A 17,212-nucleotide genomic window follows, 5' to 3' on the forward strand; every position below is an offset into this window, starting at 1 on the left:
CCCTCATCCTTCCTCGGAACGGTGAAGTACCGGCCTCTGCTGCACAAGGAGGGACCACCTCGATGGCCTCCATCCTCAGAGAGCGTCTACTTCTGTTCCATTACCAGAGCCTCACTACAGTGTGCAGGACCAACTGAGACATGTTTGGCAGTAGTTTCCACTCTACCAAATAGTCTACTAAGGGAATCAGTCTCTCGAGACTGATCTCTGGTGTAATGAGAGCAGCTAGCTCGGTGCCCTGTAACGGCGGACCGGCAGGGGACAACCGAACCGGCTGCTCTAGAGACCTCCGCGGAGGTGGCGAGCCTCTTAGCACCGCTACGTTGCCGGGCGGTGACTGAGAGTGGCGCTCGCGGGAGACCGCTGCGCCGCTAGTGAAGGCTCTCTCCTCAAAGAGAGCCCTCTGAGAGCGAAGCACGGCAGTAACACCAAAATGGGCCGTCAGCTCCTTTTTTTTTTCTCCGAGAGCTGACTCTGCGTGCTTGCTCCCAAGCAGACAGCAAACAAACTATGTGTATCCCCAACCGTAAAGTAAAGTAACGCGGGCAGGGAGGAACACACAGCCTGAATGCTGCCTGCCCTCGCCTTAGGTGAATGGTTTTGTCTTGTTTTTAGATTCGTGACAGACAACACTAAATAAGACTCACATACAGATATCAGACTGACACACACACAGAGCGCGTGCTGAATGACAAAAAGCTGACGCTGGTCTCACCGCACGTGCTTTTATAGCCTCCTGGTCATTACGTCACCCGCATGTGACGTCTCGCACATCTATTGGTCTGATTACACACGAGGTTCAGAGCCGGTCACGCTGAAGGGCGTTCCCCTAGCGTTTTCCGACGCAGCTCGAGTTCCTGAAGAGGAACTGCTTTGTTGCATTGAAACTATTTAGTTTATGTATTTTCAAGACCCCCAGCCAATTGTTTTGACTTCCTCTAGGGGGGTTTCAAGCTTTAAATAGCGGTGTCAAATCCCCCGAAATCAAAAATTTCACCCTGAACGAAAGGAAATGGCACTGGAGTTTTATGCATGTTTTGCATCAGGTTCTGAGAGTGAATTTGGCTCATTATTAGACAATATCTCCCATCTTGTTGAAATATGATTATGCTAATGTGCTGAACAGCAAAACTCTTGCAACACACATGAAAAAGAGTCACAGTAAACACGTCACATTCGGTTACACAAGTATATAAAGCAAACAAACACTTGCACTTATTGGTGTTCACTGTCATGTTTACTTTGCCAATAGCTGTAGGTTACTCAATAACACCCTTAAAACGATGTTTGAGGGACTTTAACGACTTGTTTCTTCCTTCTCTCTATTTCTCCTTCTCTTTATCTTTTCCCCTCAAGTGACTTGTCTCCTTTTCTTTCCTCCCCCCTTCTTCCTGATGGAATAGAGCCCACTTTTTTAAACAATCCACACAGACAAACACACAGCACATGTAAACACACACACACACACACACACACACACATACTCAAGTGGAGAACAGCTGTTAAAGTGGGCTGAGATAGTGAGATGGTGAGGCTGCATTATGGGATGTCTTGGATGGACTGCTGTTGTGGCAACACTCTCCATGACATCCACACAAAGGACATTAAAAAAGACACTTTCAAAAATAGTTTAGAACATATAATTAATCTTAACATAAATGTGTCTTTAAGATGCCCATCATTTTATTTTATTTTATTTTATTTTATTTTATTTATTTTTTATTTTTTTTAATCGCTAAGCTATTGGCAGCTTTTGTTTAACATTTTCTAAATCAGCCTTTAATTAGGCTAAGTGACAGTTGATTATTTGACCTTTAGATAACTAACTTCCTCCAGATTTCCTCTGTTCTTTCACTGTAAAACACATAAAAATCCCTTCATGAGAGAGAGAGGGATGTGTCTTTGAAGGCCTTAAACGTATGATGTTTACCAGCTATTTCCTGAAAGCTTTAATTAGACAAACCATCTCCATTTAATCGCACTGTGTTCTTCAAAGATAAATAAATAACAGGGTTTACTCCAGGGATTCTTCAGAGGAGTTGTCTCTCTCTCCCCTCTTTCCTTTTTATTTTTTCCTCTGTTCTTTTGCTAATTTTCAAATCATGTTTGAAAGCAGTTGGAACACAGACTGTATTTAGTAGATAAATGTTTGTGCGAAAATGACATCTTTAGAATCCAAGTCAAGTGTTTTAAACTGAAATTGTAAAATCACAATAGTGTTTTCTTTCTTTTTTTTTTATGGTGTTCCAGATCCATTTAAAACATTAAATTAATTCTGCAGTTCATGCAGAAAATTATGTTTTCTCTTGCTGAATTTAAAAGATTTTTCCTCTCGTCACCTTGGACATCCGTGTTTATCATTGGCCCTTATGGAGATTTCAAAGGAAATAACATTCGGTATAGTGGAGATTCATTAGTCGGCTGTGTTTCTGGATGATTGTTCTGTTGTTTGGGGTCTGATCGTCTGGTTTCATGTCCTGTCTGTCTGTCTGTCTGTCAGGCGCTGGTCCGGCTTCCTCCCCAAATCTCGCAGAGTGAGGAAGTTCTCCGCTTCTTCGAGACCAAACCAGATGATACCAACCCTCCCGTAGAGTGAGTGTCACACAGACCTTCACAAACCAATGTCTGCACATTCTCTCAAACAGAGCAACCTAAATTAATGCATTTACACAAATATGATACTATAGCTATATGTGGAACGGAATACAGTACTGCTAAATGCATACTACACAACACTGTATGCTGCATAGTATTTTTAAAAAATATTGTGTTCAAAGGTGTACATCAATTTTGTCTCAGATGTTTCTCTTAAAATTCATTAAGGTATAGAAAAATTTGCTGATTTGAATTTGAATCCACATTATAAGAGAATTTGGAGGAAATATTTGAGCGTTTCTTTATATATTTGAGCACAGTTTAAGGATTGTTGAGATTACTTCTGTAACTCTATAGAGCCGGGTTATTATTGTTAAATTAAACAAAAATGAAAACAAAAACCATAAAAAATACGAACTGAAATGAAATAGAAAAAAGTTTAAACTTTCTTTAGTTTTTTTCAGCTAGTTGCCAAGGTTTAATTTCTTATTTTCTTTTACTTTACCTTGAAGTACTAAAAATACTAAGCTGAAATAATAATTAATACACTCTACAGTACAGTATATAAACACACACACACACACACACACACACACACAATTTGTTTATATATTAAATATATTTATATATAATATAAAATATACAAATATTTAATATATAAATGTATAAACATGTAAATAGTTTCAAAATATATACTGTATGTGTGTGTATTTATATATACATAATAAATAAACACAGTACGCATACGTATATAATGTAAACAAAAACGTTTATTTTGGATGTATATATACTGTACACAAATAAAAATGTACAAAACACACAAATTTCTAAAACATGACCTAAAATGAAAACGGAAAATATAACAAAAATTATTTCAAATAATAATAAAAACTATAATAGTATATCAGTGATTAAGGAGAAACATCTGACGAAAAAAATCTCCATTTGATTTCCTAAAGAAACTATTCTGATATTAAAGAGATATCATTTTTTGATTGTATTTATTGTGGCGCTGGAAATGGAAGATTGAGTGGGTTGCACTGTGGGATACAATATTCCATGCAATGTTTTCTGGATATTCAAAGAATTTGCCGTACACAGTGTACATGCTGCATACAGACTCGCCTGATTTCTCACACTCCCACACATTCTGCATGGTGTTGTGTACATTTTTGAGCCTCGTGCTGTATTTACATACTTTCCTTTGATTAGCTCTGTAAAGATTTTTATAATTTGGCTCTCAAGAATGTCACTTCTTAATTGTAAGAGAATGTGTGTGTGTGTGTGTGTGTGTGTGTGTGTGAAGAGAGGTGCAAATGTGTTTCTATGTGTGAAAGAGAAAGAACCGCACTTTTTCTTCATTATCCAGCTTTAAGTTACTCCCAACCCGACACATTTTAATCACAGGGATGGTATTGTTTAATTAACACTGATGTGAGTGTGTGCAGTCCTCTGTGAGTGTGTATATGAATGTCTTCCCCCAGGCTGGACCATAATTAGCTCCCATGAATCCCATGAAAATTTGAGACAAAAGAATAACCTAAAAAATTAAAGACAAAAAAAAAATGAATAGAGAAGAGGAGAAACCCACGTTAAGAATAGTTACCGTTAAGAATAGTTACTACCGTTCAAAATGTTGGGGTCAGTAAGAAATTAATACTTTTATTCCGCAAGGATACATTAAATTGATCAAAAGTGACAGTAAAAATATTTAGTGTTACAAAAAAATTTACAAAAATGTATCTGTAAATGTAAATTTGTCACCATTTCCACAAAAATATGAAGTAGCACAGCTGTTTTAAACACTGATAATAATACTAAATGTTTCTTTAACATCAAATCAGCTTATTAGAATGATTTCTGAAGAATCATGTGACACTGAAGACCGGAGTAATGATGCTGGAAATTCAGCTTTGCATCACAGGAATAAATTCCATTTTATAAAACAGATAGTTCCGGTCCTTGATTCTGATTGGTTGAGCCGCGTTCGAAGCTGTTGTAAACAAAGACTATAGAATACCCAAGACGTGTCACTAGTATAGTTTTGAATGGGGAAAAATGCAACACTCAATATGTCCGCTCAATCGCAGGAAGCCCCACCTTCTGAATGAAAGAGCCAATCGCTAATCGGTAAAGTCAGCGCGTCACTGCAGCTGCCGTTAGAAGTCCCGGTTGCTATAGAAACAGTCAGCGTTCTGAGACATGCGCTCAGGACTGCGCATGCGCACTGGCTGATCTTGCCTGAAAAATAAGCTTTTTATGACGCTATTTGAGGAAAAGAAACAACATTTATGACAGTTATTGTCAGATTTCTTTGGTGATTTCAAATATGAAATTTAATCGTAAACTTAGTGAACAGTTTTGTAGAATTTGATGTTTCCCCATTCAAAGAGATAGGAGCTGCACTTGCATGCCCGAGAGGCGCTTCAAAGATGGCCGCCGAGTGACATGACTTATCTTAAAGAGACTTTGTTGTAAATTACTCACAAACATACACCTTTGTTTACCCTTTGTTTACTTTGTGTGTTGCTTGGCAACCACTTTGTTGCAACCACAACTGTTTCTGAGGAACTGCATTGTTTGGTGGAAGAATACTGCTTTTATTAATATCATTGCACTTTATTTGCTCTGTTTTCTTTTGTGAAACCTAACTACGTATATAGAATAACCGTTTTATAATGTAATTTATTCCTGTGATGCAAAGCTGAATTTCCAGCATCATTACTCCAGTCTTCAGTGTCACATGATTCGATAGAAATCATCCTAATATTCTGATTAAAATATATTAAAATAAAAAACAGCTTTTTTTAAATTGTAATAATATTTCATAAAATAACTAGTTACTGTATTTTTGATCAAATAAATGCAGCCTTAGACACTCCTTTCAAAATCATTACAAATTTTGAACAGTAGTGTAGGCAATATATAGGCAATATATTTCAATTAATTATTTATTTTAATTTATTTATTTTAAATATAAATAAATGGCACCATGAAAGCAGTACAAATGACTTGGGCATCAAAGGCTTTTTTTATTATAATTTGTAATGTATTTTTATTTTAAATGAGGGCATAATTACTGAGTTGTAATTGTCACTCTTTCAGTCGTTGCCGGATTGTTTTGTAATCTCACGTAAGCAGCTCTGTTTGCTTTAGTAGTGGAATGAAAAAACGAACTCATATTATATATTTTTCTTTTCTGTTGCTTGGGCACTGTTTCTGTACTCAGAGCTGTCCGTCACATGCTCATTTGAAATTCTCTGCTTTTCTTTCCCTCTGTCTGGATTTCTCCCTGGTGATATGAAGTAGGCAATCTATTTTCATGTTCAAAACACATTCATCATATGCTGCAGTGGCTACACACAACCATGCACACACACTGCTCACTCTTTACTACTATCCAGAAAAACATAATAATTTTGTCTGTCATCTACAGTGCAACCTTGAACACTCTCGTGGTTTTATGTTGCTGCTCGTGTCTGTGGACAGTTCTTAATATTATAACAACCCAACTCTGACAACAAATTCTGAGTGTGTGTGTTTACAGAATGTTACAATCAAGGACATACATGTAAAATGTACTTCATTTATATATTTTGAGAACGCTTTCATCTAAAGTAAATAAAAAAAAGATAGATCCTATATGCCAATTGGTCAGTACAACATTCCAGCCATTTCAGAGAGATTATATTATTAGTAGTAATTAACAATACTATTTTATAAACTGCTTGTCCATAGGCTGCTGTGTAGTGTTTAAGAATAATATTTGAGTATTTGTGTATATATATATATATATATATATATATATATATATTGAGCATATTTTGAGGCATTGTTGAGATCACTTCTCAAAGCAGGCTTATTATTGTTTAATAAAACTAAAACTACAACTACAACTATAAAAAATATATTTTTGGTACTTAAAATGAATGTGAATTGAAATAAAAGAACATTTTAAGTTATAATATATAAGTTTAAACATTTATTTCAGCTAGTTGGCATGGTATAATTTCTTATTTGATTAATTAGTTTTCTATGATTTGAAGTACTTGAAGAAAGAAGAACTACAGTATATAGGTGTATTTTTATTAATAAAGATAATAAAAATGTCCCATAATGTCATGTAATATGTAATATGTCATGTAACATTATCTTATCATACTGTATAGAACGTATTTTTTTCTGTCACTTTTGATCAGTTTATCATGTTCTTCTGTAATTAAACTATTAATTTAATTAAAAAAATAAATAATGAAATCACTCATTATCCAAAATCAATTTATTGATTGCAGCACTAGTCTGTGTTTCCCAGTCACTAATATTTAAATTGCCTCTGTTCCTTTTTGGCTGACGCTGTAATCGTTTTAGCGGTTTATGCATCTGATGTTCGAGGACTGAACTGTCTTGACTCTCATGTTGCCGTGATGTGTTATTCACATATCTGAGCGTTAATTTCTCAGAGCTCTATTAGAACAGACACATTGCTGCTAATAGTTGAACAGCCTAATGTCATTCACCTCTGTGGGTTTTTTTGTTATGCTGCTTTAGTTGCTAGAAATTTAAACCCGGCCGTTTTCCATGTTTGCGGGTGTGTGGTTTACAGACTGTGGCCTACAGTGAGATGTGTATGATAGACGGATTTATATCAGGCTAAGCTGGATGAGTACGTCTCTCTGTCTCAGATATACAGATTTGGAGTCCAGCAGTTAGTAAATCAAAATGAAACAGGCTCTTTAAGAGAGTGTGTCTGTGAGTGTGCATCCTATCAGTCATCAGTGTCTGTGTGTGTTTTTGTGACACTATTAAAGTTTCACTCCCTGGCAATCACCTGCAACACTTTAGATGGTACAGTATTAGATTTGTATGTGTCTAGCAGTAGATATACTGTAGTTGGTCACACAAATGTGTGTATCTCTCTGTAGATATTGATTCTCTATAGCAGCAGCATATGTTCTGCTCAGCTGTTCACAGTAACTGTGCTGATCTTTTTCAGTGGTGTGATTTCACAGGTGTCTGTTTCTTAACTTATGTGAGACACTTGAAATGGCTTACAGCGTCATTCAAAAGCTGTCATACAGATGTATGTCTGCAGGCAGTCAGAGTTTAGCACGCTTTGTTGCGAATGGAGGAGAGATTAGTGTTATTAGAACATGTAACCAGTGTAAACCAGTTTAAAGCATGGGGTTATTTTATTTTATTTTATTTAAAGAAATTGATACTTTTATTCAGCAAGGATGCATTAAATTGATCAAAATTGACAGTAAAGACATTTATAATGCTCCAAAAGATTTTTATTTCAAATAAATGCTGTTATTTTGAGTGTTAACGGATTGTGTGACACCGAAGACTGGAGTAATGGCTGCTGAAAATTTAGCTTTGCCATCACAGGAATCAATTATATTTACATTTTTTAAAAATATGAAATAGTTATTTTAAAATGTAATTATATTTCACAATTTCTGATTTCTGATTCTGATTTTACTTATCAAATAAATGCAGCATTGGAGATCATAAAGGACCAGAATTGTCATTTTTAATACATTAAATGCTAAAATGTTTCTGGGGGGGTCAAAAAGACTTTTTGACATGTCTTTATATATTAGTATATATATTATTATACTATATTGTAGTATTATGCTACTGTTTCATTCCAAATTCAGATTCTGTCATCATTTAGTTACCCACATATCATTCCAGTATGACTTTCTTTCGTTCTTCTGCTGTTGAAAGATTTACCTATCACTCCATGTACAGTAATGATATTAAGTGCTGTATGTAGCTCCAAAGTAGTACCCACATACTAGTATCATAATAGTATGACTGATACACTATTTCAAGATTTCTGAAGCCATACGGTAGCTTCGTATGACGAGCAAACTCAACTTTAAGTCAATATTCAATCATAATCTACTTATTTATTTTATAGTGGTTCTTTGTCATTTTGAAGCTGGGAAGCTTGCATTACTAAAAAAGAGGCTGACTATATCTTGAACTCTTCCATGACATCATCATGACATCACATCATCATGATATCATGACATCATGAGCAGATGTCTGGCTCAAGCTAGCCTTTTAAATTGTATTACTTGCGAAATATTACAATCATTTGCCACTATGAACTGTTAAACTCATGTTGCCAGATTATTATCACTCGAAACAGATGGTCATTTCGTAACATTACCTAGATGTTCCTTCTAGGCGAGATGTGGAGTCATGGAGTTCATTGAATAATGGATTGGTTGAATGTGGTCCGTCTTCAGGACGGTTGAAGTGAAGGTGAAATCTGAGATGCATTAAGTGTGCTGCTAGTGTTTCTGTTTTTAGACGGATATGAATTATTGATTAGCTGAAGATTTCCACCGGGAAATAAATTCCCCTGAGGAAAAGACACACACCGTGAGCACTCTTGATCTTGAGAGCTTGGCCACTTTCAGCAAATACTGATCTGTGATCAGATTTCCCACCTTGATTTCAAACGAGCAACTGATTCTCCCTTCCTCCGTGTTCATGGCATTTGTTTTGTTTAGTGGATTTGTTTTTTAACTACCACAGTTTGTGCCATAAGACCTGTAGTGTGTTTGCGCTGCATGGCTGTTCTCAGGGACAATGTAGGGCACTGTTGACAATGAAAGCCCTCCGTTAACACAGCTGGAGGGAAAGAACTCCATCCATCTGAGGAAGACAGACAAAGATGCTCTTTGAAAACTCACAATAAGCCACAACTAATTCATAATTGCTGCTAGACAACATTAGACGGTGAAATCAGGGAGGCAGACATTTTGTGTTTAAGATTTAGCCTACATTTGGAGAAAAAAGTACGTTTTATACTTACAGTATATCATGATTGTCACTGTCAGGACTGAAGTAAATAATTGTATATTAGATAAGTTTGTCTAACATATATAACACTGTAAAATATTTGTTTTATTTGTTTGTTTTTGAAGTTGTAAATGAAAGAAAGATTATTGGAGTATGTTTAGCAAAACAAATATTTCAGATTTTCTACTCCGATGTAATTCGATGTGTTACTTGTCGTTTCTTTGTAACTATTTGTGAAATTTACTAGCAAATTTTTTAAAAATAAATCATCCTACACATTTTTCTAAAAAACAAAAATAAATAAAATTACATGCTCAAGTAAGTGGCATGGAATAAGATATTGACTTAATGCAATTTAAGATTTATGTAGATATTTTATAGAAGTGAGCTACTGAAAACCTCAGTGACAGTTTAAAAATAAAAATAACTGATATCTGAAATGTAAATCTTTCTAAAGCATAAAGCTTTTTTTTTTCACAATCAAGGGGAAATAGACTATTTGGAGCCATCTGCTGGAAGACATTCAAATTGCAGCTTAAACAGACAAAAATGGAAAAGGGAACTTCTTCAAATATTTCTGCATTTGGGAGATATATTATTATTATTATTGTTGTTGTTGTTGTAATAAAAGAAAAACATTTGATTCTGATTTAATTCTTTAAATAAGATTACCTCTGTACACGCAAATGTCAAATAATTATTTTCTGATTTTATTTATTTGTTTGTTTGTAAGTGTAGATTGTAAAAAATATTTCATTATTTACACTGTCTGAACAAATAGAGACATCCTATCCTAATTGTCAGTGTAAATGAACTGTTATGACCACTAGAGGGCACTCTAAAAGCATCTACTATCATTCTTATCTATTGTTTTATTACCATTTTAAAAGCCTTTTTTGTAGGAATTTTTATTTTAGGTCTTATTTTCTCGACAGTGTCAATTCTTATTTGCATTTCGGGACTTGCTGAGTGTTAATTTTAGACACGGCATGCTGAAAATGGAATTGACACATTTTGTTTCAAAACCAAATTTGAATTGGAGTATAAGAAATATAATTTGTTACATGCATATATATTTAGCTGACAGTTGTCTGCTCTCTATTAGTCTTTCTCTGTCACACACTCACACACATAATTTAAATACACTTGTGGCTGGTTGCTTTTCCTGTCAGACACGTTTTTTTCACCCAGACTGAATTCTTTACATATCCTGAGCTCACAGACAAGCGACTGGAGTCCCAGGAGATCTGTGAACACTGCAGCATGCGTTCACAGCACACTGGAGAGTGTTTTACCCTTAAGTGTGCAATAGAGTGTCACACAAAAGCTGCTATCCAGTACAATCAGAATTGAGATGTCATGGCTGTAGAGACTGAACCTACAATATTACTGTACACAATTGCACAAGAAATAGCATTAACGTTCAAAATCACAAACCTACAAACAGAATGAATAGCTTATAGATCTCTAGCATAAGATCCCTCCAGTATCTCTCTGTCTGTACATTATTCCATGTATTGAACCCATGCACTGACATCAGATCTGAGACAGATGGCAGTGATCAGAGCAGCGTTTCCACCACAAACAGAAGTTTGCTATTTTAGACCATCTGATGTTGAGCAGTCTCTCTCACTGTGTCTCTCTCTGTTTTTTTTATTAGCTGGTATGATGGATGGTTGTTGGTAGGCTGTGTATTCCCACATGGAGTGCTGTAAATCCTGACCTGGTTATCCTATAGTCTTTCTGTGTAATTAAATGGGGTGGGGGCTCTGACTTAAACCCCTTAGAGAAACAAGTGACATTTGATCACAGTGCTGGAAATAAATACACTCAAAATTAGATTGTCTGGAAAAATGTGTATTTCAGTTCCCATATTTTCAGTTTAGATAATCTTTTTTATTTTACTTGATTTTTATTAATTCATTTTCTTTGACATTTTCTTATATTTTTACATTAACATGACAACCACAAGGTGTCCAAATATGTTTAAAAAATAAATAAATAAAAGAAACATGTTTTTTTTGTTTGAACAGTATATTTAGTGTTTTAATATGATTTATTATTTAAATATGTTGCTTGAATTTTAATATACACTATCGTTCAAAAGTTTGGGGTTGATAAGATTTTATAAAAATATTTTTTAAAGAAGTCTCTTTTGCTCACCAAGGCTGCGTTTATTTTATCAAAAATGCAGTAAATATTATAACAATTGAAAATTTTTCAGCAGCCATTACTTTAGTCTTAAGTATCACGTGATCCTTCAGAAATCATTCTAATATGTTATCTAATATCAAACTGTTATCCAATATCTTTTTATTGTCAATGCTGAAAACAGTTTAATATTGTTTAATATTTTTGTTGAAACGGTGAAATTTTTTTGTGGGTTTTTTTTTTATCAGGAAAATTTGATGAACAAAAAGTTAAATAGAAAAACATTTATTTGAAATAGAAAACCTTTATAACATTATAAATACCGTGACTGTCTTTTTTGATCAGCTTAATGTCGAATAAAAGTATTCATTTATTTATATAAAAAAAAAAAACTGACCATAAAAAAGTGTGTATATAAATTGTATGTGGATTATAGTGTATTATTAACACTAAAAGGGTTGATTTAAAATATGAAAGGCTTATGTAATAGGTTGTCTGGGCATAAAGCAGGTCTCAAACTGTAAAGTGTTTCGGTATGAAATGAAAGACTTATTCAGTGGAGAGTCTGTCATGAATGGCTGGTTTAGGTGCAAAGCCAGGTGGTCACTGATCACAGTGACTGATTATTGTGTGGCTCTTCAGGGGGTTAATGCCAGATAAAACTAGTTAATTATCTAAAGTGCTGTTGCCTGAGGGCCTGATAAGATGATCAGTCAAGGAAAGAGACAGACAATGAGACACAGAGTAAGAGCAGAGGATAGCCAAAAATAATTGTGATTTATTTCAAAGTTAAAGGCCTGTTTCATGTGGCATGTCTGTTGAGGTCCTTTTAGGCAATGGAATTTTCATGGAGCAAATCGATGTTAAAAATGGAAGGGAAATGACATCATGACAAATGCTGATTGGCTGATGGCACCACAAGAATGTGCACTAGCTCTTAAAGGGATAGTCCAATCAAAAATGAAAATTCTGTCATCATTTACTCACCCACATGTTTTTTTTTTTTTTTTCAAACTTGTGTGATTTTCTTTCTTCCATGGAATGTAAAAGAAGATATTTTGAAGAATGTTGATAACCAAACATTTTCAGTTACCACTGACTTCCATTGTAAGTAAATTCAATGGAAGTCAATGGGAACCGAAACTGGCAGAACAAAATCAAAAACATAGTCCCAAATCCGTTACAACCCCCGGGTGATGGAAAAACCTCTGTGCTCTGTTGAGTCAATTTTCAGCCTAATTCCTAAAACCGGATGGGTTTGCTGTTAGGAACCGTTAGCCTCTGTGATTGATGGTCGTGCAACAGCCAACAAACATGACTCAGATTGGACCAGGTGGATGTTGTGGTGCAACCACTGTTTCCTCGTTGTTTTTCCATATTACAATGATAATGTCTTCCATATAAACACGGAATGGTTTTGTAAACAGCAGATTGATTTCAGACAGCTTCTTCAATCACCAGATCTAACCATCAGTGAACCGTTGAGAAAGTTCAAGATCTGAGAGTGTGAAGTTCCACTGAAGATCTCTGTGCTCTCCGTAAACAAGTCTTGTGTTGTAACACATGGTCCAGTTTCCCGTCCACACTGACACAGAAACAGAACAATAACAGAAATCAAGTTATGAAACATTGCTTGGCATTTCTTGGTATTTTTGTTCTTCTTGTGTGCGTATGGTTGTGTGTATTTTCCTTTTATTTGACAATGCACTAAAGGAGGGACCCAAGCTGTAAAAAGGAACAAAAATCGTAACTATGGGTTGGATTGATTTGGGCCTTGCAACCACCTAGAAATGACCCAAAACACTACCAACCACATAGCAAGCTAAAATCACTCTGAACACCCTAGCTAGCTATTTTTTTTCTTTCTGTCTGGTAAAAGTTCTGTGTAAGAGTCACAGGTCATTGGTTAGCATGCAGGTCCACCCGTTTCTCCTTTCCACACCTCCTGTCCTCCTCCCTGTCCCGCTCTCACCTCGTGAGACCGTCCACCCCTCTGTCCCTCTAATGCTTTGCAGATGCTCAGGCCAGTAAATACACCTCACCGTCTCTCAGAGTCTTTCCGCAGTCTAACTCCCACCTTCAGTCACCGCCACTCCTGTAAATGCAGAGCGAGGGAGATGTCATTGAGTTTGCATTGACTCTTGCTTGTGCAAGAGCTTTGCTGAGGTGTTTGGAACAAATACAGAACCTCTGAACTCTATTAAACACACTTTAACAACAGCTGATGAACCACGCTGTTCAAACGTTGCGAAAGAAATTAATACTTCTATTCAGCAAGGAAGCAAATTCAGTAAACTGATCGAAAGTGAGAGTAAAGGCATGCACAATATACAAAAGATTTCTATTTCAAATAAATGCTGTTATTTGAACTCTCTGTTCATCGAAAAAATTCACACAAATATTAAGCAGCACAACTGTTTTCAACATTGATCATGTTTCTTGAGCAGCAAATCACGTGACACTGAAAACTGGAGTAATGATGCTGAAAATTCAGCTTTGCATTTACAGAAAAGCAAAACCATTTAAAAAAATGTTGACAGGTACAGTGTCCAGCAAACTGTACTATTACTTTCTTTTGCTTCTTTTTGTTTCTCTCGGCTCTACTTCCACATCATCTGTTTTACTGAACTTAATCGAATTCTTTTACTTCAGTCTGATATTCTAATCATCTCATATTCATAATGATGTAACTGAATTATCCAAGCCCAGTGCTGGCTCAGTGTTTCTCTTTTTCTCTTTGTCTTGTTCATTTTTAATCGTTAATGCTCTGGTGTTATTCCACTGTAAAGGGCTATTTGTTTTAAAAAAATATTGTGCTTCATTTTTTGATCAGGGCCTTGTACTAATTGAGGCAAGCATGGCGTTCCTGCAGTTTAGGACTCTCTGGGATAGGAATATTCCAGAAGTAGCACACTTCTCTGAGAACCATAGAACTTCACTGCATAAAATAGATGTCAAGCACATTCTATTCTTTGCAATTCAAGAAGTAACATGTTGCGAATCAGCTCATGGGGAAATATGAATAATTAATCATAACTAGTTATAATTAATTATAAATATTTAGATCCGCTGTAGATATTTAGCTGACCTCTCAGGGTTCTACTGTGCATTGTGTCTCTTCCTTAAGAAAAAGGCAGTGATTTTCCCTACTTACATTCTATTAGGTCGTAAATGTATCTGGTGTCAGGGTTGCCATGGTAACCAGGGGGGGCCTGGTGTCGTTGCAGACATCCTGGCATCCAGTTTATTGGGTGAGGGGACTGTGACGATTTGTTAATCTAATGAATTACTGATTTGTTAAATCAAATGAAAAATTGTGTGTTTGATTGGTCCAGACGCTACAAACATAACCCTGTGAATGTGTGTGATTGTGTATTTGTCTCCCTGTTTATGGCCAAAGGCCCTCAAATGAAGAAAACAAAATGTTGGGAAGACTTTTTATTACATACTCTTAAAAATATAGGCTTCAAAATGGGGTTTTCGCAGCAATGCCGTAGAAGAACCGTTTCCCTCAAAAAACTTTCAATGTACAGTTCTTAAAAGAACTGGTTTTTCCTTAGTGTGAAGTAGAAGAATAACTTTTTCCACTATAAATAATCTTTTTGTGCAATATTTAATGTTGTTCTTAAAAGTAATGGTTCTTTATTGGCGTCTATGATTCCATGTAGAACCTTACTATAACTATATACTTTTAAAAATAAAGGTTCTTTATTGTCATTGATGGTTCCCTGAAGAACCATTAACATCCATGGAACATTTTCATTCCACAAAAGGTTCTTTATAGTGGAAAAGGTTCTTCTGATTTTTAAAACGTTCTTAACACTAAGAGAAAATGGTTCTTTTAGGAACTGTTCAACGAACGGTTCTTTGGGGAACCAAAAATGTTTTTTCTTTGGCAACGCTGTGAAAATTCCAGTTTGGAACCTTTATTTTTAAGATTGTAGATGGGCCTTTATTTTTAAGAACAGTATTAAATATTGTTGTTGGGGCTCCAAAAGAAATATCAGTTGCTTGATTGCACATCAAAATTTACCATACACTCTCAGAAAAAAAGGTATAAAAGCTGTCACTGGGGCAGTACCTTCTCAAAAGGTACACTTTTGTACCTTTTAGGTACTAATATGTACACTTTAGGTACTAATATGTACCTTTAAGGTACCAATATGGACTGTTTAGGTACAAAAGTGTGCCTTTTGAAAAGGTACTGCCCCAGTGACAGCATTTGTACCTTTTTTTCTGAGAGTGTATGTTTTAAAGTAAAATATTAAGAAAGTTGACCTTTCTGAAAGCCAGTGCATAATTCATACGCTTCATTTGTGTCTAAGCTGGTGGTCACCGTGAGTTTGACAAACACTGAACAGGCCTGCTATTTAAATAGACCACAGCAAATGCCAGAGATGACTTTATGAAGATATCACCAAGACACAGAATGCAATGCGTCACTTGTGGATTTATAGTATATTACTTTACTCTTTTATGGTCAAGTGGAGTGAATGAACAGAGCGGTGCCCAATCAGTACGAACTACCATTTCCTGCCTTTCCTCACCCGTCATCATACGCTGCCTCTCGTTTAATAGTGACTCTGGGAGTGATAAAGCTGAGAACTGTAGTTTTCTTGTCTGAAACTTTTGGGCCGACCCAAGTGATGCCGTATATTACCTGCAGACCCAGTGCAGGGAACGGTGAACTGTCTCTTCCAATAACACTTCCTCTGCTAAACGGTCTCGAGCGATAAACGTGAAGCATTTACTATTAGATACAACTCAAGAGGTTCACAACCGGAACAATTGGTCTGGAGAGGTTTGGCGGAGACTGTTTACTGAATTTCTGCCATGCAAAACATGCCTTTAAAAATTAACCTTGATGTGAATTTCCTGAAGTTTTTAGTCTTTGGTTGTACTGTATGTAAAGAAAGTACACAAAATGTTTTCAGCTTACTTTTTAAATGCAAAAAGACCAATCGCAATTCGGTATGCAAATGATTGAATTAGAATTTTTTCATAAAAAAACCCAATAAATACCACAGTTTGATGAATGGACTTTAAATGCAAATGCGGTTTGTGCTGTATTAATTAAAGAAGAGGCAATTATTTACTAAATGCATTTATATTTATATTTCTTATCTTTTATTTCATATTTTTTTATCCCTATAAGACTCACTTGCTACACATACCGGCATGCTTTAGTCTCTTAAAACTGGGAATTTTCCTACTGTTCATTTCATAAATGTCATGTCCTATATCCGTCTTAATGGTGGCAGTTTCCTTTTATACGAGACAGATAACAGATCTCTCTGATTTAGGGCTTTTAGGACACTGTCCTGCCTCTATTCGGCTACAAAGGAGTTCATTCTAGAAGGTTCGCAGTGACCTCATACTGCTGATCTGAAAAAGAGAGTATTCATTCTCCCACGGGAGTCACAAAGGAGGAGATTGAGCAAGAGAATGATGAAAAGAAAGAGATGCAGAAACAGATGAGAGGAAGGAGAGAAGATGGAGGGCTTGTCATATTTTGAACTAGATGGGGGGAATGTAGATATTAAGCAAATGCCCTTAAGGGTTTTTTAGGGAAATACCGGCCATGAATGTGTGTGTGTATCGAAAAGACAGTCTGGCATATTTTCATAATATGTACAGTATGTCATGT

The 17,212-nt window shown here is 35.7% G+C and overlaps 1 protein-coding gene across 2 annotated transcripts in view; it reads left to right on the forward strand.

Moving 5' to 3' along the window:
- Positions 1 to 17,212, forward strand: part of LOC107676889 (SH3 and PX domain-containing protein 2A) — a 111,832-nt gene that overhangs the window by 52,165 nt on the left and 42,455 nt on the right. For both annotated transcript variants that reach the window (XM_016471623.1, XM_016471624.1), the window contains exon 5: positions 2,501 to 2,592. In XM_016471623.1, the coding sequence (XP_016327109.1) occupies positions 2,501 to 2,592 (92 nt within the window). The remainder of the gene's footprint in view (positions 1 to 2,500; positions 2,593 to 17,212) is intronic.

The sequence above is a fragment of the Sinocyclocheilus anshuiensis genome, unplaced genomic scaffold (assembly GCF_001515605.1).
Source record: "Sinocyclocheilus anshuiensis isolate Anshui unplaced genomic scaffold, SAMN03320099.WGS_v1.1 scaffold2166, whole genome shotgun sequence".
In the NCBI taxonomy this organism is placed as follows: domain Eukaryota; kingdom Metazoa; phylum Chordata; class Actinopteri; order Cypriniformes; family Cyprinidae; genus Sinocyclocheilus; species Sinocyclocheilus anshuiensis.